This window comes from Strigops habroptila, chromosome 10, assembly GCF_004027225.2.
Source record: "Strigops habroptila isolate Jane chromosome 10, bStrHab1.2.pri, whole genome shotgun sequence".
Taxonomy (NCBI): domain Eukaryota; kingdom Metazoa; phylum Chordata; class Aves; order Psittaciformes; family Psittacidae; genus Strigops; species Strigops habroptila.
The window spans coordinates 28113845-28137571 of NC_046359.1; the positions used below are offsets into that span (position 1 = coordinate 28113845).

Below are 23727 nucleotides of genomic sequence, written 5' to 3' on the forward strand. Positions count from 1 at the left end.
TGCTGGAAGACAGCAGGCTGAACCTTTGGCCATCTCATTACAATAACAGTATGTGTTGAGCAAGAGCTCTTTGCTATGGCCAGGTACAACTACTTTTGACAAGCATGCTCCAGGATGACCATGTGTGTCACCCTAAAAAAGTTCTTTTGACTGTAAATACCCATGGATGAGCTGGGAGCAACAGGGAATATGCCACCGCACAGTCCCAGCAAACTTTTTGAGGACAAAGAGTGAGCTGAGCCAGCCCATAACGTCATAGTGTGACAGAGGATGAGCACACAGGCAGTGTAAAAGGCTACCAAGCAGCACTGGGTTCCAAGCCAGATGTGGTAACCAAGGAATAATGGAGGCTCAAGCTTTCCTCCAGCAAATGCACAAGAAATCTCTTATTTGGATGAGTGACCTAATGCTCACAGGGAACAAAGCACAGCTGTGCTCCTGAAGTACTGTGGCCTCACAGAGAGGGACTAGGACAGCATGTCCATGCTGTGGGACACCTATGACCACCTTCCCCACATCACAGCTTCCATGCAAACAACATACAAACACACAGCTCAAAAGCTGCAATAATTTGGCAGGCGAACTGGGGAGCCAGGCTGTGGGGTACACCCCAGAACCCACAACCACTTCACAGCCCCACTCAAACAGGCAGTGCTGTATAACCCAGTCCACTGCTTCTGAGTCTAGTTACTCAAGTTCACAAAGTAAATCAAAACACACCCTCAAAACTTTAAGTCCCCATTGTAAAGCCATACTAATTTCTCATCTCAAACAACAGTATTTAATCACTGTAGATGATGTAGATGTCAATCAAGACAATACACACAAACAATTAAAACCTGCAGCTTCAAATTCCGTATTTCCAGATCTAAAAGCCACCCTACAGAAAGCTGCAGGCAACATGCTGATCCAAATTGATCTGGTTTGCACTTCTAGAATCTCATACAACTCAGAAGGAATCCTGGTCCTGTCATTTGCCCCTCAGGTTCCAACACCTGATGACCCATCATGCACATGCCAAGCACATTGTCTAACTGTCTCCTAATGTGTATGCTCATCAACAACAACTGCACAGTAAGTTCTAGGAGGGAGGAAGCTGGAGATACATATATATATGCACAAGTACAGCAGATTAAGCAAGCTGCAGAATGAAGATGCAGGTTTGGAAGATCATTCTGTATATGAAAACATTGTAAAAAAGTTTTAAACTCCTTTTGTATATTTACTGATTAGTTCAAAAAGCCTTAAGCGAAGGCATTTGCTTCAAGTTTTCCAGCCTTTTCCTCATACATGCAAAGAGATTGGTTTGGCACAGAAAAGCATCCTCTCAAGTATGACTTCAGTAAGCTTGAAACTTTCCAGAAAATTAATTAATAAAGAAAGTATGTGCCTGCTAAGACACATATTCACTACATCCCACTTGACACATAACCTGCAGCATGTGCTTTGCTTACGTTGTGTCTGGAGCAGATGTAGCATATGTATTTCCCCCCTCATTAAAGTCACTCTGATTAAGTATGTTTTCATAACAGGTCACTGAAGTGTTATTTTTTCCAGAAGCAATGCTCATTTCCACAGACTATTCACTTGGCAGACAACCCTGCTACCCCCCGAACCTGAGCAAACCACATGGTGAAGCATTCTGCAGCCCTTAGGAGAGCAGTGATCAGGGTACCATTCTGCTAAAACCACACCATACCTGGAAGCCCCCATCAGCACGCTCTGTGGTAAAGATGCAACCACAGTTCCAGGTAGCCACTTTCCTCACCTAGTCTGAGTTGTCCAAGCTTTGGTGAGTTGTATTTTAACCACATTTGATATTTCCATCCTCTCACTTTCGTTGCAGGTGGTGTCACAACCAGGTCTTGGGGACCAAAACCTTTAGATAAAATAGCTGAGCCCTGGTCTCCTGTTGTGGAAGGTCCTCCCAAACAGTTTCATGGTGTTCAAATGGAAAACCAAAACGTTCCTCAACATGCAGTATAAAATGGGATGATTCAAATATGAACATCTGCAGTTTTGGAAAAAACAGAGTAAGTAGCACGAATCAAATTCACCTCAGACAGAAAAGCAAGTGCAAAGACAGAGATGGTATAGGGAGGGCCAGCTGTAAGGGCATGTATTGCTCACCCTTTTCACCCATTTGACAGCCATCAGAATGGCTGCCAGAGGCTTGGTGATACATTCTTCACAGTTTAAATATCCCCTAAGGAAAGAGATTTTAAAATAACACATAGAGAGAAAAACTAAAAAACAATGAAAGGAAGTGTTCCTAAATCCTTAAGGTTTCCAACTGTTGCAGGATGAAGGCAAAAAATAGTGTTTGAGCAGCAACAGTGGCTGCAGACAAACTTTTAACTAAGCAGCTCAGACACCAAACAGTGTGCCAGAATGAAAAGGGAGGAACATGCCCTTGGAGAAAAAAGATGAGTGGACTTCAAGCAGAGAGAATCTAATTACTTGGCTTTGGCATTCATTCCTGCTGTTAATTAGGGTATCTCCCAACAGAAAAGCAAAGCCATGATTTAACAGTGAGGACCATATGACTCACGGACTGAGGGCAATGAATGGAGCTTTGAGCAGAGATGCCTATTTAAAAATCTGTGAACATGTCTGAAACACGATGTTGATCGGTGCCTACTTGATCAATGTTAGTGATTAGTAAATTGCTTAGGTATTTTTGACAAAAATTGCTGCAGCAAAACAAAGAAATTAGAAGCTATTACTGGCTCAAGTTACAATGGACATGATGAGACTAGACATTGTCTTGAGAAAACCAAGAGGAGCCCTTTGAAATGACCTGAAAGGGACTATAATACTGCAGAAATTCTCCTTATACAAACTGAAGGCAGCTCGCGGCTCAGAGCACAAATTGCTCATGATATGGGTGCAGACACATTATCTCTGTACTCTAGAAAGGGCATGGCCTGAGGAAAGCCCTGTTCAATTACTCTTAACCAAGGCAGCTGGGCAGAATCTCTTACCTTGCACATGACAAGGAGGATGCCAAGAACTGGCCCTGTTAGGACAGAGGGATTTGGTTGGAAGGCTCACTCAGGCAGGAGCCAAGCCAGATTTTCTCCTGTGAACCTGAGACTTCTGGCTACAGGAGGGTAGTAAAAGCTCCCTAACTACAGGAGATGAAAAGCAGGGCTGGCCACCCGAGTCACTCTGTCTGGTCTGAGATGGGAATCAGCTCCTGTGCCTGGCCCTCTCTTTCCACCTTGTCGTGGTTTGAGCCCAGCCGGTAACTCAGAACCACACAGCCGCTCGCTCACTCCCCCCCCCCCCCCCTTCTTCCTCCCCCCGCTCCCGGAGGGATGGGGAGGAGAATGGGAAGAATGCAACTCCCACGGGTTGAGATAAGAGCAGTCCCGCAACTAAGGTATAACACAAAACCACTACTGCTACCACCAATGATAATAACGATTAGTGAAATAACAAGGGGAGAGGATACAATTGCTCACCACCCGCCGACCGATACCCAGCCCGACCCGAGCAGTGATCTGGGCCTTCCGGGTAACTCCCCCCGGTTTATATACTGGGCATGACGTGCTGTGGTATGGAATACCCCTTTGGCTAGTTTGGGTCAGGTGTCCTGTCTCTGCTTCCTCCCGGCTTCCCCTCCTCCCTGGCAAAGCATGAGACTGAGAAAGTCCTTGGTTGGAATAAACATTACTTAGCAACAACTAAAAACATCGGTGTTATCAGCGTTGTTCCCAGGCTGAAAGTTAAAAAAAACACAGCACTGCACCAGCTACTAAGCAGGAGAAAAATGACTGCTATAGCTGAACCCAGGACACACCTACAACAGGTCTTCCCAAGAAGCATGGGAAGTTTCAGCCACATTCAGAGCCTCAGACCACCTTAGGCTGTTTCATTAGGTGGCGCTGGTCCTAAGAGGAGCACAAGGATTAGAATGGGACTTTTGTTAAAACGTCCAAACTGACACAAATCGGGACCTAGGGCAAGTTCTGGAGAGCACCAATGTCTATGAAGTATATAGTGCAGTAAACGGTGACCTGCTGGAAAGTGACTTCGAAGGCATCCACCAAGAGCCGCAGCCAAGCAGCATTTCAGGGCACCTCTCAACTCTTCTGGGCAACTGTATCTCTGAAGCTGGTGCCAGTCTTAAATTCCTGTGAGAGATACCAGACACCTGAGAAATTCAGGAGGTCTTAAAGGGATATGGATACGTCTTGGAAAGGGTTCCTTTGAAGTTCGTGCTGGAATTATTTACAAGTATTTTCCCTTCTTTTCCCTTCCTGCGCACTGTAAAGTATCTTGTTGAGGTGATGCCAGCATAAGGATTAAGACTCCTTGAAGTATGGAATCAAGCTGAAGCTAAAATCTTCCAGAAAAAATAGCTGAAGCTGTGGATGCTTCTTGCAAACTCTTGGCTCACAGAATGCTTCCCACAGGCTTTTTCCTGAACAGCATAAACACTGGCAGTACTCATCTGATGGTCAGGATTGGCTCTGGCACATCTGGAACAACTTAAAGCTACAGCCTTCATGCAAACCCATGCCCACAGAGACAAGAAAGCAAATTTTCAGTTAAAACAGAAAAGTTTGACAGCTCCAGCTCAACTGGACAGTTGGAGCAAGGGTGAAAGCGTCCTCCAGCCAAGAGTACACGACGTGTGCACCAGGCTGGGGAGGAGGGAAGAGGAGTACCCTTACAAACACTGCTTGGGCAAAAAACTATTTGGCTTAAATATCAGGCACCCACATGCCCAGAGTATGAATGGTTATACAAGCAACCGCTTGAAGGAAAAGTCTGGCTTTTTTCTTCTTGGCACATAATGAAACCAAAGACAAACGGTGTATAAATAAAACAGGGTGCTTCTGTAGTACAGAATGATAACAATCTGAGCAATTCATCGGCTCATGCCAGGAAATTCTCCTCGCACACTGCTTGCAGGTTATCAGCCTTATCAGATGGGATACAAAAACCAAAATGACAGAAGCGAGGAGGCAAAAACAGTGTCTCCAGAACAGAGCTTGCAAGGAGAAAACACCACTTTACATGGGGAAAGCCCAAACTATGGTTTGACAAAGGGCTGGGTTAGGATATAAAGGGCATATGGCATTCAGTACCCTACATACCTGCGTATCATATATATTGTGTCAGTTGTCACTTCAGCAAGAACACTGAATTACAATACCAAGAGGACACATACCTACCTCAGCTCTACTGCTTGGTGAAGGGTGTCAGGCATTCCCAAATAACACAGACTAGTTCTTCTATTATGCTGCTCATCACCAGAGCACAAAGTATTTCACAAACAGATCAAGTATCATCATTCTTCTTTCACTAAAGGGAAACCTGAGCTAGCAAACAGTAACACGTCCAACTTACCCTACATCCAGCAAATCCGATTCCAATCAGCTCTCTGTGACCTTCTTACAAAGTCCACGTCCCACTTTTAAAACTGAGATGAATTTACATATTCCTCCTAACGTAACAGATGAGAGCTGTAACTTACACTATTCTGACAATTAGAAACCCTATAAATAGCAATTTTTAGTCATTTCTGTTTCAAGAAGAGACAACAAAAGCCCTAGTGAAAGTTACAACCTTGACTTCCCAGATGCCACAGGACACCCGATGGGTGAGTGAAGCAAGATCAGCCTCAAAGCAGGTCATGCCAGTGCTACTCCAACTGTACCTGAGCTATCACATTGACTGTTGGGAAGCTCACATCTGGAACCATACCGATGCTCCTCACACCACCAACTGCTTCAGACACCACAAACCCTTCTTACAGATTCATTCATTTCATCGAACCTCAGCAGCAGGAACATTGCTTCAGGAATCTCTACTGTGCAGAAAACTCTTGTGCTGCTTCTGAGCTTTTGATCTGGGCAACCAAATGAATGCTCATGTGCACAATTAGAAGCTCAAGAAATACCTCTACAAGTACATATTCTCTTCAGCACTACTTACACTAGTGGTAGCCAGGCATGTTCATTCTAGGGCCTCTGTCATATTCATTCTATGTATCTATATATTCTACTCTAGATAGATACTCTGCACTTAATGGCATCCTGCAAAGTCACAACTGAAACAGGTTTCTGAGACAGACTCCTAAATTCCCTCCTCTAGAGAAAGTGACACAGAAGAGATTGATTCTAGAAATCTTCAGATCAGCTGGTGTGTTGAAACCATTTTGAAATATTATTGTGCCTGAATTTTCCTTACCTAAACACTCAAAATACTTAATCATAGAGTATTATGAATTATGATCTCTGTCCTAAGTTTAACAGAATTAGAGTTTCATATATCAAATACACCACTAAGGTAAGTCAATTCCCATAACTTTCATTTATTAATCAATTATGGATTTATTTTAGCAGAGTTTAAGACAATTAATCTTCTGCATGTTTCAATGAAGTTAAAACTACAAAGGCAATCTCTATATAAAGCAGCCAAAACGCCCCAGTTTTGTTTTCAGGGTTTTGGTTTTCTATCAGTTCACTAGTGATGAGGGATAAAGACTCCAAAGGTGCCTAGACTACATGTATTTTTAGGAGCAATGCTCTAGAAAACATATAATTAACAGATTAAGCCTAAAATAGTTGCACAGAGCAGCCCACAATACTTCTTCAGCTTGTCACATGGCTGTTCCTGTGCCCACTATAACTCCTCACCAGCAGCATTTTGCCCAGTTTTCATAATCTACAGTCTGCACTAATTTGCTGTAGGAATAGATCCCATAAGGCACAAAGGAGAAACTCACTCTCTCTTTTACAAGATGATACATACATCTGATCCTTAAGCTTCTGCTCATGGGGCTGTTCTCTAGAATACACCTGGTTATGTCTCAGAAAACATGTACTCGGCCCACAACTGCGGAAAAAAACCAACCAACCTTGAGATTTAAGTGAAAACTCACTAAATTAAGAGCTTGCTGGAATTTCAGAGTGACAAAACTTCTTAAGATGATAATTATCAGTCTCTGGATCTCTTCACTCAAGTATTTTAGATGCGACAGAAACGGACCGAAATAAACATGAGTTACTGATTATTCTAACTACTTATCTCTGACATGCATGACAACTAAATATTTGTAAAAATATGTATTTACAGTACAGACTTAAAATAAACTCATGAAAACGACAACTTTTTGCTCCCAAACAAATATAAAAAGAAAACACTCTGGTAGTTTATACCCCATTTATTAAGACAGAGCCATCTATTACTTAATACACTGGCTGGGTAGCCATAAATCACATTCTTTTCTTACTATATTAAGATGCAAGACAGTTTGGCAACCAGATAACAAAGACAAATTAGGCAGGGTGAAGAAACATTTAAGCTGCAGCGGGTTAAAATCCATCTGAGCTAGGGAGACCTGAGCCAGCGCAGTTACACAAGGTGCTGGCATCGGGCACAGCACACTTGCCAGCCAACTCCTCGAGTGCCCGGCGGGCCTGCCAGGGCCCCTTCAGCTGGAATGTCAGGAAAAGGTCCGGGGACCGTCTGGGTGCTGCTTTTTTGGACACCTACCAAAGAGCACATCACCAAAACCACAGTTTTTCTGTGCAGAGACCGCATAGGATTTTATTTCTTTTTTAAGAATGAAGGCTTCTGGTAAGTCTATAGTGCAATCTGAATTAATTTGTGCCCACAGTGTCATTATTCATTCTCCCAAAACAGTTTAAATATAACTGTGCAGGAATTCTCTATCTCCATAAAGATATTACAAAATAGTGCTTATACAGTTGGTGACTACATAGATTCGGTTTTAATACATACATCTCTTCGTGCTTTTGTAAAACTACAAGTACAAAAGCAAGAAGTGACAAAGCAGCCAAGTACTTTCATGTATCCTCCAAAAGCTATTAAAATTCTTGGGGCTCTAAAGAGTTAATATACCTTATTGCACAGGAAGCACATACCATGTTCAATGTAACAGCTGCTCAGAGAAGAACAAAACCCAATTCTGCTTCCTCCTTGCCAGCATGCCACCATTACAACTCCTGCTGAGATATCAGAGAGGTTACTCCAGACAAGCAAGTTCAGATCTGTTTCTGCTTGTCAGGAGTAGCTATGTGCTTCACAAGGAGATGTGCAACATTAGCTGCATCACACATGCCCAATTATGTATTTCTTTCTTGTACAGAAGATAGAAAAAAAAGGGGTCAAGCACCAGGAGCTTCAGCTCATAAATACATAGTGTTGGCCCAAAGAAACCTAGCTGATAACTGTAGCTTTAATGCAAATTTACAAAGTGAACGTTTATTCAGCTTGGAAAGCTGATACGCAACAGTTACCTTGATAACGAGAGTTAAAGACAGTATCAGGTTAACATCCTATTGATACATAAGTTTTGTAAATGGAGTATCTTATAAAAATAAGAAAAGGCAATGCTTCATTGAAATAACAGAATTTGCTTCTTGAGTCAACTACTTCTAAATCTGTATAGCGATAGAAAGTTAGAGAGAGAATTGTTAGAATCCCAATATATTAATGCTCACAATATTGGTGTACTTCAGGTAGCTTCAAAAAAGAACATGAATGTACACATGCTTAGAATAATCTTATCTTTTTTTATATATATAGGCTATGTAGATTCTTGCAGACTAAAGTTTAGCACATATGTAGTCATTTCACACCACATGAGCAAAATAAGACTCAGTCTCAATTTTAAATGGGAATGATTTTAAAAGGAGACAAATATTGTTGTTTTGGAAAGAATCACAGAAGATGCAGTTCCTACAGAAAACAAACTAAACCCCCCACATGCTCCCTGCATATTCATCTCTCTGGTACTCGGCAACTTCTCACTTCACAGGTCCAGTCTTACATGCAACTCTGCAGCAGAGACAAGCTTTAAAGCATTCTGCAGATATTTTGGTTTGTAGATGGAGACTGAAGCAAACTCATTTTGCATCACAGAAATTCAGAATATTTGCTCGTTTCTAAGTAGTACAGAACCTTAAATATGGACTTAATGATGAGAGTGACTGCCAGGATGACATCTAGCAAAGGCTTAAATTCATCTTGTCAAACATTACGGATACACAGACAGGTCTTTCTAAGACTGCATGCTTCTGATTTAAAGACTACCAATTTGTGAGCAACAAGTCTTCAATTACACAAAATTCAAAGTACATAAATGCAAAACATAGCTTTATACTTACTTTCTTAAAAGAAGTTTAATTCTGACAAGTAATATCTGGACAAGTGTCTACTCCGAAAAAGTATTTTCAGAAGAGTTATGCCTTCAAAGCTGATAAAATATCCCAACGCGCAGACCCTCATGTGCAGTCAAAATACAGTATAGTTACTTCTCTCCAACTCCATGGGGACATAAAGATAGATTTCTAAAAACATTTGCGTTTAATGTCCTCATTTTTTAATTGCAATTCTGTTCTACGAACAATGATGCAGTTAGAGTAAAAAAACCTCCATGCACTGTATGTCAGTGCATCAATGATATTCTTCTACTTACACAGTAGTTTTCCGATGCTAGACAGCATGTTATATGGAAATTGTAATTTCCATATGTTGGTAAACTAGTGCTGTTGCCAACTTTCAAAAATATAACGACGTGTATTTTTAAGCAATGAAAACATCAAGTTGTGCTGAGTATTCTAAGATCTTAATTCTCACATAGCACCCTTCACACCCCCCGTTCTTTTCAAATCTGGTCAAAGATCTTTGTAAGACTTTTTGCCAAATAATCCTACCAAGCAAGCCCTTTCTATAGCCCTTTCTGCAGAAATGACAATCACCTCGAAAGAACTTTTTACAAGATTGAGTCTCAAATACTTATCTGTCATGTAACCAGATCAGACTGGAATCATGCTACCATACCTTATTACATTGAATCCTATTGTTAAAATAAATCAGTGGTTTGTGCACATCTTTGAAGATAACATGTATAAAATAGTCTCAACTAAATCAGAAGGTTAAAGCATACTCCTCAAACAGAAACCAGGAATCAACTACTTGCATTCTCAACATACCAATGCTTTAGTGCCTTTAGAACTGAACATGTATTCATTAAGAAATACACTGCAACTCAAGTAGTCAACGCTCAAGCCTACTATAATTTAAAACGTGATTATTTTTAGCATAACCACACTAGTAAGTTATTCTGTATATTTCAGTGAAGCAAAGCTTTAAAAAAGTTGTAGAGAAATAGATCATTCCTTTTTTGTGTGTTTTAAGGGAGCAATAAATCCTCTCCATAACGATTATTTACACAAATGCAAGAGCAAACTTTCTGAGATAAGGGTTTGGGGTTTTTATTTTTTTTTTTTCTCCAAAGATTTCACCACATGATAAAAAATGAAATGAATATGTATGCCTGACCACATTGATAATGTCACAGCTAGAATCTCATCAGCTAGTTTATGACAAGGAACTGCAACGGGTGTAAACAAAAAACAGGTCCCCACATTGGGACAAAGCTTGGTTGCAGGCTGACTGCATGAGAGTAATATTGAAAGCAAGATTTAGAGTAAACTCATCTGGAATTCAGATCCAACTGAGGGAACAGTTGAGAACGACACAGTGAAGGTACACTTAGGTGCAATTTCATGCTGGTGACTTTTTTTTTTCCGCTTTTTATGCTTAGAGCAGATTTTAAACCAGGAGTTGCATATCCAATGACACACACAATTCAAAAGTTAAGTGACCATTAGCACATTTGTACACATACTTACATAAACTTGATATTTACACACTCTAAACAAAGTTCCATTATAACAGTTGAAGTCTTTTAACACATGAAAGATAAGCTACTACAAAGAATGCATAACGGGATCACAAATTTTCCACAAGCATATAAACACATGTTTTAAAGTGCTTTCTGGGTGCTTCAGATTAACCCCTTGCAGTATGAGCTTCTATGTAGTGCTGTTCCAGTCATTACAAAATTACTTAAATCATTCTCCTACAGGTGCATTGCGAGTTCAAGAAAAATGATGACACCGCTGATGTAAAAGTTTTAAGCTCTACCAACATAAACGTACACACTAAGTTCAGATGAAGTTGTCAAATATACTTTGGTTTATCATAGCTTGGGATAAATATCTGATAGAACAGAAATTGCACCTCTCCACTCTTTTTACTAAAAAAATACCCCAACATAAATTGACAGTATTCTTTGGTAAAAACAGGACATTTGGCCAGTTCGCGCGTACATCTATTTATTAAAATAGTCTAAAAGTGAACAAATGCCACTGCTGTACTGTCAATTTACAGGAACAACCATTCCTTACTCTGTGGGGAGTATCAAAACATTAAGCTTAGCAGTTAGCTATATAACAAGCTGGAACACCTTCAGCAACCATTAAAGGGGATCGATAAAGTTTTAGAATACTTTTTGCTTAACATTTATCCTTTACATTACAAAAACCTGCAAAATGCTCTATGCCTGCAGACAAGTCCATTACTTTGCAGTGACTACAGAAACATCATTCAAGGGTGTACACCACCAGGTTTCTGATAAGCACGTAACAAAACCCAGGACTATGGTGTGCTGACTAACCGGTCTTCAACTGCACAGTATTTGTGCATTACCTACACTAAGTACTAAGAAAAGCCTATTAAAAATTCAGTTAACTGCTACAAGTTACGTGAATATATAAAAACAGAGCAGATATACAAGTATAACACTGAACATACTGTACTTTATTAGCACAAAAAGCCAGAACAAGGCACAGCAAGCAGAAAAATACATCAATAGAAGGGTTAGTGTAGCATACAAGAATAACGTTTATTGTACTTGCAGCCAAAATGTTCCCTACCTCGCACAGGTCACTGCCATAGAGAAGTAAGTAATAACACACTGTAGCAGCTGGTAAAGAAACTAGGGAGCACTCAGAATTGGTACAAAACATGAAACAGGGGTCAGGGCATTCCAATAAAATTTTAGTGCAAAACCATCCAAGACAGAACTATTTTCAGTTCCATCTGCAATTAAATAAGCAAACAGAACTTAGAATCTTGTTTCCAAGTGATCTGTTGAAACCATCATCAGTGCATATTAAAGTATTTTTAAAAGCGCAAATGGAAAGATATTTACAAATAAAGTGTAACAGTACCTTTGAAACCTGACATTTATTTCAGATATGTCAGATTTTGTGTTCCGATTATAATAATTCAACCACTTGCCATTTTCTCCATAAAAATATCAGATGACTAAATAATTAAACATTATTTTTCTCTTCACTATTACCTTCCATTGTCAATTACTTGCAGTCAGGCCACCAAATTCTGTTTTAGGAAAAAACACAACCTTTTGTTTCATAGCAATAATCTAATCCCCTGTCCTGCCACTGAATCAGCAATTCACATTGGAAGGTACTTAACTGTCCAAGACAGTATTACTTTTGCTAACAATGCCACTTAAATCTCCAAGTGTTTAAAATAGAATTACAGTACTGAGCAGGCATATTCAAGTCTTACTGATTAGGAAACCTTATACACTGAGAAAAGCATGATTCATCTGTTAGCGTGAAAGCACCATTAACTCTTAATGGACTGCTTCTAATGAACTGCTCTTCATTAAAGGAAAATACTCTTAATTCACTAGTATTTGGGAACTTGTTTGTGAGCTAAATTAATACTTTAAGTAGTGGAGAGCTTTCAAGAAATTTTTTAAAAAAATATTTCAAATATTAGCAAAAATGCTCCTCTACTAAAGCCTTTATTAGCATTACATGAATGCCCCATGGAAAATGCCTCATAGTTTCTTCATCCAATTACTACAGCTCTAAAAGGGAAACAAAATATTTAGAAATTAGCAAAAATATTTTCATTAGGCCTTAATGAAAAACGTGCAGAATTGTGTCTGCTTATTGTTTCCAAGAGGCATCACAACTTAGTTTGATTAACAGCAGGCAGCATCTGACAGGATACTAACACTCAGCTTAAATAGGATATTGCAGAAAAGCTAGACGTTGTTGGTGCGCTTGCTGCAGTTAAACTGTAACACACAAAAAAAAAAAGCATATTCTAGAAGCTTATTCTGATTTCCTTTTACTTTGATTTTATAGGTTCCCGCTCCAGCCATCGCACCCTGACTTTTTGTTTATAGTGATACTCCTTTAGAAAGTCTTGCAACATTGAGGGTAGAGGAAGGTCATCAATTCCATCATATGTAGTGCACCTGCAGATTACTGCCCGGCAGATATACTGCAGACTAAAGGGGAAAGTCCTGTTCAGAGATACAGTAAGTAATGGTTCAAAGAACATGCAAGAGCTAGGGTCTTTGTAGTGTTCCAGAAGCCCTGTAACTGTGGAGGAGTGAAACACACAGGGATCGTGGGCATCAAAACTAAAGTTGTGATTCCACTGCTCAATGCGTGCGTGCAGCGATCGGTTGTAACGACGGAAGCTCACAGAGAAGAGGTAGTCCTCTTGCGCAGAATCCCTGAGCAAAAAAGTGCCTTCGGGTTTACCCTCCAGAAGTGCTTCTGCTTCATAGCGGTCCATCACACCCCAGTAACACGGGTTACCTGTGATCTGAAGTAAGTCTGGCACAAGGCAATGGATGTAATCGATTTGAGTGTGCACTTTCCAAGCCCCTTGCCTGCTGATATGGCCGTGGCCCTCTCCAGACATCTGTCGCTGCTTCTGCCTGCGTGACTGCAGACAGAGCGTTGTTGTGTCCTCCTCAGAGTCACAGTTCCCTAGAGGCGTGAGGTTTTTGTCCCCAGTCAGCTCAGTCATACCAGGGGCTAACTTTGGTCCCAGTTTATACAATGGATTAACCTGTGCTGTAGCTTCAAAAGTATGTATTTGGGCATTGGGAGGGGGATCAACCCCTTCTTCAATACTAAGTCTACGTCTCTCTCTGAGCCTGTCTTCTTCATCTTCTGTGGAAACCAAGGAAGGATCAAATGTGTCAAAAAAAGTTGAATGAGGACTCACAGGTGCTGTGTGTTGTTTAATCAGATGCCACTTCTGAGCCAGATCTGAGCCTGCAGGAAAGGGGCATTTCTCAAGCATTAGTTCAGAGAGATGGATCTTTCTTTTGTTGGAAAACAGAGGTTTGGACTGTTTGCTGTAAGTTCTCATGGGAAAACACAGCCCAACTGTATCCTGTAGACGCTGTCGCAGAGAACGGCTACCTACTGTCCTATTTGATACTGCATCCATATCATGGACAGAGCTCACCCCATACCTTCTCTCCCTCCTCTGCAAACCACTTCGTGTTCTACCAATTCTTTTTTCAGTATCCAAGGAGCTCTGGGTTTTGGTAGAGCAGGAATGCTTCTTCTTCCCACCCCAAGGAGCATGCCGAGAATAAGAGTCCCTTCGAGCAAGTCTAGCTCCCGTCGTGACACACGAGTCATTCTCTTTCTCAATGCTTATTTCAACAATCTGGGGGATTTCTGTGACACAGTTTTGGTTCCTCCTTGCTGAATTCTTTGAAGGGCTTAAACCTAATTGCAAAGCAATGTTTTCTCTCAAAGGGCTACTGGGTTGTTGTTGAGACAAATCAGTTATCTGGATAGCTTTCTCTTTAGCAGATGAGCAACTACTGGAGTTCACAACCACATTTTCATTTTGGCTTCCACCCTCATGACTGAAGAGATTCTGGCACCTGTATTTGAAATTGTTCCACATCTTTCCCACTTTATCCATGGATTACGTTATCTAAATTCGAGAAGAAATATTAAAATAAAAAGAGAGTTAAAAAAGAGGCTACACCTTCAGTTATCAATTAAGTTACAGGCACAAAATGACTGTTAATTGAAAACACTACATTTTGAAAAGTGCCCTATTGTTCGCATGGTTATGTGGAAGTGCCACGCATCACACCATTTTGATATTTAGAAAAATCCCATAAGAAAATGTTTAGGAAATTACAAACATTTTATTTACAAGCAGGCCCTCCCATTTTTTCTGTAGGCACATAGGCAGGTCTGCGGAGTTGTATTTGATGGTCACGAAACACGCAGTCTGAAATTCTTAATTTTAGGAGACTCTGTAAGTCATATGTAAAGTATGACTCCCTTTAAGCTAAGGGATGAGCTTCCAATAAGCAGCAGTAAAACAAATCCTGAAAAAGAACTGTTCAAGACACTCCAAACCATGACAGCAGTTAGTGAAATTCAACGAGCACACTGCAAATGTCCAAATACACCATCTAAAAGCAAAAGCTCCAGCCACAGGTCAGATAAATTCCAAGCTATAACTGTCAAGATTATAAAAAATAGCACAAAAATAGAAATTTAGGGAAAAACAAAACCACCCCAACAAAAAGCATTCAGCATAGATGAGGCAATCACCAAAGACAAGGAAAGTCAGTAAGATATCAGCAGAATTTTAGAATTATAAAGTCTCTCATATATTAAAGCCATACATATGAAACACTTAAAAAGAGAAACTGTCTGACTTTATTACTTAAGATATAAAAGAATGAAAGAGCCCAAGGAGCTTTACTATCTTTAGTAAGAGCACTTAAAAAGAAACTAGCTTGCAGCAGAAACACAATGACAGTGAATCATGAAGATACAGTAAAAAGATAAAAACATTAGCAGTGCGTATTCTGCAACTAATTCTTTAGAAACAGAGTGTGATAATCGGAACAAGACTGCCAAAAACTCAAGACTGCCCTAGGACAGAGAGAAACAGACTAATTCTCTACTAAAAAAGCCAGGCAATGCCAAGCTAAATTAGATCTAATTAAGTTCTGAGAGAAGTGCTAAACTTAAAGGACTAAACCATGTCATCTTATCTCATTTCACTCTTAATGGAAACCGCTCTGTCCTTTGGAAATATTACTTCAAGGCAACATTCTTCTGTTCCTGCAGTTCTTTTCTGATCACAGCTAGATAGGGATCTGGAGCAGTGACTGAACACAGTGGGTCTCACGAAATAATGTGGATGATAAACAAGTAAGCAATACTCTAGTGATCCAGTCTAGAAGTCCCTTAAGGTAAAGCACAGCTGTAAACCCATGACTTTATATCAGAATCCACTGATACTGAGGAAGAGTCAAAGGTATAGCTTACATCAGAATCATGGAAGGATAATGAAAGTGAAACACCTAACTATTACAGGAACAGAAAGGAAAAGGAGCAAACACTTTTTTCTCCACACACTCCTCAGATAATTCAGCAAACCCAACAAGCAAGGTATCTACATCCAACTGCATAAGCTAAAACCTTAAGAATTCAGTGTGGATGCAGGTAGGTGGCGAGGGGAAACAGGGAAATCAGGCCTTAACAGTCTCCGGAGATTACTGGTACAAGTTAGCTAGAACACAGTGCTAATGACAATCTGAACAACACCCAAGTAGATACTAAGGATGGAGACACTTGCAGAGAAGTGTTACACACAGGAGATGCTATAGAGTTCTGTGCATACATAAAAGTGTGTAAGCAACTGAGCAAAGAGTGTCTTCCTAATTAAAAAAACATGCCTAAATTTGGTTTTTCTGGAGTTGCCTGGACCAAACTAGGGGACTCGGGGAGTTCCAAAGGCAGCTGAGCTAACGAAGTCAGATCACGTACAGATCTATAGGAACCATACAACCATGTATCCTGCCATCGCAGTAACCATAGTTGCTTGTGGTGTCTCAGAATATCCACGCTGACCAGGAGGCAGCTTGTGTTTGCTGGCTGCCAGCCTGTCCACACAGCATGTAAGGTTGACTTCTATCCACTTTTCTCTCAAGTTGTACATTTCTGTCTCTTCCTAGAGATGTTTAACATGGTTGGGAAGGAAAAAGGAAGAGAGAGTATATAAGCTCCATTCCCTCGGGAAATCAGGCTAGAAGCAGTATGCCTCTTTGTGACAGTGCACTGGAATTACTTTTCTAATCAGTCACACACTGTTCAGCTGTGTCTTTTATTCCAATACTGCTCATTATTGCTTTTTCTTTGCACTATTAGTATAAAATGTCTTTAGACTGTTAGATGGGTGGAAAGTTCTCTACACTTGTCCAGAAAGCTTTGAGAACAAAGGAAAAACTACCACCACCAAATCCCCCACCCACAAGCCCCCACCATACTGGCTTGACAGACTGTACTTTTCACAAGTTAAATTTAAAAGTTTAACTACTTTTTGTCATACTCAAGAGAATATAGACATCCTTCTTACCCAGAAAAGCATATGAGTCACTCTATCTTGTCTTGAGAATATACCTCAACATGAACTTGCTAGATTCCTTCTCTGAGTTCTGGACATGATTCCTACAAAGAGAAAAATGGCAAAATGACATTTATGTTAGTTGATAGAATATCTTTCAATTTAGGTGTTTACAATTGGTCACTGGTATCAAAGTGATATTTTACTCATTATATCTCAAATATGAGTGTGGAACTGCCTGAAACTATATACTTCTAATGCATATCAACATAAACAGAAAGCTTCACAGAACTTTCTATTTCATCCATTGACAACGCCTGTCAGAGTCCAGAGGAGGATCCTCAAAATGAAGCTTTTGAGCACCAAAAGTGAAGCCACAGCATCTGGATCACTGAAGTGCCGGGCACAATAGGCACACTCAGGCCTGTAAAAATGGTTTCCCCCCAGTTTGTTCTCAAGTCCAAAGCTGTGGTTCCCAAGTTGCGATTGGCAGTGCTGTCAGATCACCTCATACTGCCTTTCCTCCTTGTTTCCAGCTGCTACATCACATCAAAAGGCAGCTAAAAATACACACTTTTCTAATATTACTTTTCCAGGTAAGCAACTGCTGTACTTGCCACAGGATGTTATATGATTGTGAAACAAGAGGAATATGAACCATGATTCTAAACTGGGAAGGTGGAATACAAGACAAGTTCTTTATTAAAAGAGTAGGTCTGCACTTCCCTAAAATAATCATCATTGTTTTTCAGAAATCCAAGAGGAGTTGAGGGATTTAAGATGCTCACGCCACTGTCAGAAATCTAACAGAAACAGGACACAGGAGAAGAATTTTCTTCTCCACACTAGAGCCAAGCCTAGGACAGCATTAAGAGTTAACAGAAAACATTGGGAACTTACGTTAAAGCTTTGCATGCAGAACAGGAAAAAAATATTCAAATATGATGCATATTTACTGGAATAAAAAAAAAAACCCATATGGTTGAGCTATCACTAGGTGATTATTAAAAGTTAATATTCCCAGGCAGAAACTCCAGAGCAGTGCCAGAAAAGTAGCAAAGTTCCATGCATCTCTGGAAGCACCAAAATCACTGAAACACTTTTAAAGTTAGGCCACACCGCTATGGAAAGATTCCACAGAAGTAACCTCTCCAGAGAGCAACAGAGTTACAAGGACAAAATTTTAGTACAGAATAGAGATTAAAGCAAAAGTAAAATTCTTTTGCAAATTTGACATTCACCCCCGTTTCTTTTTTCCCCGTTATGTTCCTAACAAGTCTACAAACAGAAGACAGTAAAACCTGGTTCTAAGCAAGGCTTTAATGGAGCAAACAAAAGGTAAAGTTGCTAGAATAAGGGCTATACAATTTTCAATAAAGCCTTCCTTAAAACATTAGGTCATTCAGGCCTCTGAAGACATACCTGCATTCCAAACAAACCCAGTAATGCTGTTTTACTGGGCACAGGTGACAAAGGGGCTGCACGCTAACCATTTTAACTCATTAAAAATACAAAAAGGACATGGAAGCTGATCTTGATATTTTATACTTAATGTACATTATTTTATACATCACTTTGTTCTGTCTTTGAACAGTCCATATACCACCTATCACATCAGCACTGCTAGCCGGCTGACACAGCCTGCTTGGACAAAGTGCCCGGTGGCTCCAGGAGGCAGTGGTTGCTTTGGGAACCATCCCTTGTTAATGGAAAACAGTTTCTTGAATTTGGGTGACTGTCTCAGTTAAACCTCTCAGCCTTGTGTTAGAATAAAACTTGAGTCATTGGTAAACTATTTAACATTCAATCGAGTAATTTTACATTGATTTCAACTAATGTGTGACAGACGTGTGGCTTCACAGATTCCTTGCGGTAGTGCTAAGGTTGACAAAATACAAATTACTTCTGAACTGGCCCTAGTTATCCTGGTTTTACAAAGGACCAATGTCAGTGGCTATTGCAGCCGAACCAGAAAATAAATTTAATTCTACCAGAATCTACAAAGTAAATTCACCAATTTGTAGGTTTTCTAAGAAAAAGAAATATTCCTAAAACAATCTCTTTTCAGCTAAAAATTATTTCTATTTACTTTAAACTGGCATCAGTTATCTTAAAAAAAACCAACAGGTAATAAGCACTCTACAGGGATTACAGAAGCAATAAGCAGTAGTATCTTAACACTATATCCCCATTTGCAGTAAATTTAGAGACATTCAAAGCCATGAAGTTTGTATAAGTGTAGTCTTCAAGTATTGAGTGTACAAATGCTGACACTACAAAGAGAGCTAGCAAAACCATTTGTGTAATACAATTCAAATAAAGACAACAGTTACAAGCTGTTTGCAATCCTGAAGTACCACATATTAATAGATTACTGTGAAAACCCAGACCACTCTTCCAGAAGTGTCAAAAGATCTAACCAGAGCTTTCTGCCTGTGATTGCCTAGGAGGAACATTCAAGCCACGGTTGTGTTTCACTCTCTCGGTGTTACCCAATTTAAGAATTAGTTGATATGGTAAACTACATTCAAAATATTAACTCCTAAAATGTACCACCTTCACAAAAGCTGATACACAGCATAACATATGACACCTTACAAAACAGGTATAGCATGCTTATTTAAAAAACAAGCATCTACAAGATTCTTTGTTTTGGTATATTCATATGATGATAGCTTCAAAACATTGAAAGATAACAAGGAAAACACATAAAAAGAAAACAAAACCAGATAAATTCTCACAAGTCAAAAACCCCCAACAACCTGAAAATGGAGGGAAAAAGAGGGAAGGGAGACAAATCACAGTCTCTGCTCTTTGCACACTCTTTAGTCCAATGCTAGCACAAACCTACACAGGCAAGCGGCCTAACACACTCAGTGACACTGGTACACATCACCTTGGACCATGGAGGCAGAAGTAAAAAGAATGGAGAGAGTCTATGCTTCTATTTGGATTGTTCCTTACTTCACAATGATTCACTAAGCAGAGACAAGAGACTCTGTTATTAAAGACATTTGCTTCCCTTAAGGTATGCTTGCAGAAGAGGTTAATGCCCTATTTGCACATTGCCAAATGCCTGCTATAGGCTACTGCTCCTAGGGATGCACTAACAAAGCTGCTCACATAAGCACTCCTCAACCTTATTCAGTCAGAATGAATAAGGCTGGCAAACACCTACCCTTGAAAGTAACCCACTTGAGGAAGGAAGGAAGGGCAATATTAAGGATTACAAAGCAATTTCCTCCCTTCCAATACACATTCCAGAGATAATGACTTACTACTGTATACTAGAGACAACTTTTGTTAAAAAACAAGGAATACATTGGCTTATGCGGAACCATGCATTTTTCTACACATGCACAAAAACGTGTTCACTGCGGACAGCTTGAACTGATCTGGAGGCTGAAAGGAAGAAGTGGCTGTTATTTTTTAACTAGTCAAGGTAAAAGGCCCAAGTGTCCCAAGTGTTCATGAAAGCCTTATTAGGGCTAAGTACTACTGGTTTTTTCCATATCAGGCTCGATAACTTGCGAGCGCAGTTGTGTAGTGAGAAGAATGTGAAGGTCTGAACCCCCAAATCAAAACTCAAACCTGCCAAGAAGAGGTAAAGGATACCGAGCTGTAATTCCAACAACACACACAATTGGCCTAAGTCAGTATTGCAACCAAAAGAAATGGCGTCAGCCTCTTCCTGCCCACCTGTGCTGGTGCAGGAGGTGGTCTGTACACCATATGGCTGCTCAGTCAACCAGCTCAAGGAACTGATCCACACTGAAATGAATTCTCTCAAAAAGTCTTAATCATTCATTCCATCTGGTTTGACTTCTGTCTAAACATTCATGATAATTCAAGGGAGAAGCGGATGAGGAGGGAGAAGCAGCAGCCAGGGCAAGAATGCCTCCTTCCACTGCAGCACTGGTTAGTTCTACTCAAGGTATGAAGATCTTAGCTACTTTGAAGAGAAATCTCCATTTGAAGCCTACCATGTTAATCAGCTGTGGGGCTCTGGCTGCAAAAAGAGAGATTAGGATTCTATTATAGCTGCAGCTTTGAACATTCATGTTGGAAGTTCAGCCACTAAAAATGTTTACTTCAAAACTAACACGCTGAGTTGGCCTGATGCATCCTGCTAGAACAGAGGGAAAGCTACAGGTTTCAAGGACTTAAGCTGGCAGACTGTCAACTCAAAGAAAAATAATGGTATTTTGACATTGTTCTAACCTGAAAAGAAGAAGTAATCTTCTCCCCCTCCTTGGTGCAGATTCACAATGAGCAAGAAGCAGTCTTGGCTTGGATAGCTGATGCTCTGCCTGCCTCTTTCCAAGCAGCCACACATTGGTAACTTCAGTTCAAAAATACCGTTTCAAGTTATTTTGAACAGTGGGATATATCCTTATAGCCCCTGAACCAGGCTTTGTAGTTCAAAAAGGACAATGTCAAGATTACATGTGTTCACATGCCAGATTACAAACTACTGTGCAGTTGCCATCCATTTCTTTTTTGTTCAGAAAATCTAAAATCCCTCAAAAAGAAAAAACATCAATGGAAGAACAGAATGTGAACACCACTGACTCAAAAATAAAGAGGCAGTTCTTTCTGAAGTACTCCTTTCCCTGTACTTACACAAATATAGTGGATAATAATACAACCATCGCAAACAAAGCTTGTATTTCTAATTATAAGGATCAGAGAACTACACGCAGCACGCATAAGTTTCAGATATTAATACAGAAATAATGCTATACAGATCTACTGAGAACTCCACATACTGGTAGATATCCATGGTAGAAGCTCTGCAAATCCAAGATAATGATGCACATTCATTCCAAGTAAAGACACCCTCAAATCATTTAGGCAGTGTCCTGATGGCCACTCATCATAAAATATAAAGCCACACAAGCAACATTAAACAGAAGCAGTTTCCTTTCAATTACCTCCACACACCCTAAGCAGGCAGCTCATAACTTCCCCTTATCGTTTGAAAAAGTAAAAGCAAAGGCATTAAGTTAGCAAAGTAAGGTGCCTGCTATGGAAGAGGTCTCTTGGTGACTTGCTGAAATAATGTTTTCTGCACTGCTATGTTTGACTCTCCTCAAACAAAAGCTGCCAATATACTATTTTTAAACTCATGTGGGCAAAATAAATGGTTCCAGTCAGCGTTCACATTAAGTAGGGCAGCCCTCTTGATGACCTCTGCAAAAGCTGTGAGTACTCTGAAAACCATTATGGAGCTGTCCCCTAGCAGGGCAGAATTCATTTCTACTTTTAAGAACTCTAAGGAAGCATATCCTTCTCTATCAAGTTGTAAAATATAAACAGGTCTCAAACTGATATAAAGAGTGATCTAACAGTTATTCGCATGCAGTTCTTGGGAGTTCTGAGTTAAGGAAAAGCATACCTTAATACCTAAGCCTCACTAAAAGGAAAGGAAATTGGAAGCAAAGTTGAACAGATGAGTCAATCATATCCCCCCTTCTAGACTAGCTCAGTAGAAACATCCAATTTGAGATTATTTTGTAAACAGTACGTTTCATTCAATTGCAAATTGGCTGTTTTGCAAACAAACAGTTCCTCTCTTCTGGGATCAGTTCATACTGTTTTAACAGTCTTATTTCTACTGCTACATTTTTCAAAACCTCAACAGCCTGCCTCATGCCTCTCCCCCACCAGAGTGCCTTTGCCCCCCACCAGCTTAGCAGCATCTCCTTTACACACAGAGCTCTTCTCACGCACCCAGCTACTTCCTATGACCCCCTTCTGCCTGACCAAGCAAAAGATCATATTCTCCAATACAAACTAGCTAGCTGCCATCTCTTAAAATTGATAAAAACAAAGTTCTACTTGTCTTTTTCTAATGATGTATCTACAATGGTGAGTACACAGGGAAAAAAGCAGTACTGCTATTCAAGCTATTTGCAACACATTAAAAAAGCCACCCTTCTTTCAAATTCTAATGAAACAGACCTAAAACTTCAAAAGTTCCTAGAACCACAACAACTAAAGAGTGACAGCCTAAGCTGTGTGTGCTTAGGAACTGCAATAGTGTTAACCTGAAGACTAAATATTGCTACATGCTCTTAAAAATCTCTTGCAGAGTTGTTCAGATCATTAATTTGCATTTTGGATGAAAATTAAAAAAAATCCATTGAAGTTTTATGGATAGCATCTGTGTTTTTGTTCACTGCTAACATTACTGGAGCACTTGATAGTAGCAAGGTCATACCCACAGGTAAAAGACAAGAAAACTCAGGAAAATTCCACAACTAAAACCGAGCTTCTCTTTGCAGCAAGATAAGTGACTTGAAATGTTTAAAAACATGTAATATTTCATTGTGATTTATAGTTCAGTGATACTAATGGATGACCTGCAAATTGGTCAAACTCCCTAGATGCCACTGCACTTCTAGAGTGAGATTAAGCTTCAAGCTACTGGGGAGAAAATTGCTGGACCAGCCTGGTCCGGCTACAGCCATGCTCTGTATCAAATAGAAGGTGGCCTGGGATGGATGGTAACCCCCAACTTACATTCTTCCATGCCAGAAGTTTGACAAGTAAACTCTATCACTACAGCACCACTGACAATCTTAGACCAGTTTCTGTATCAAACATGTTTTTCATAGAATAGAAGCACATTTGAATAGCTGCAGCAGGAGACCAGGGGATTTA

The 23727-nt window shown here is 40.0% G+C and overlaps 1 protein-coding gene across 3 annotated transcripts in view; it reads right to left on the minus strand.

Annotated features, from left to right (window-relative positions):
• Positions 1–7165: 7165 nt before the first annotated feature.
• SOCS5 (suppressor of cytokine signaling 5) overlaps positions 7166–23727 on the minus strand; it is a 35237-nt gene continuing 18675 nt past the window's right edge. For 2 of the 3 annotated variants that reach the window (XM_030498747.1, XM_030498749.1), the window contains exons 2-3: positions 17074–17165; positions 7166–14622 (exon numbers count right to left, since the gene is read on the minus strand). In XM_030498747.1, the coding sequence (XP_030354607.1) occupies positions 13000–14610 (1611 nt within the window). In that variant the 5' untranslated portion in view covers positions 14611–14622; positions 17074–17165 and the 3' untranslated portion in view covers positions 7166–12999. Of the gene's footprint in view, positions 14623–17073; positions 17166–18483; positions 18503–23727 lie in introns of those variants that run through there. The other variant, XM_030498748.1, reaches the window with a different exon arrangement.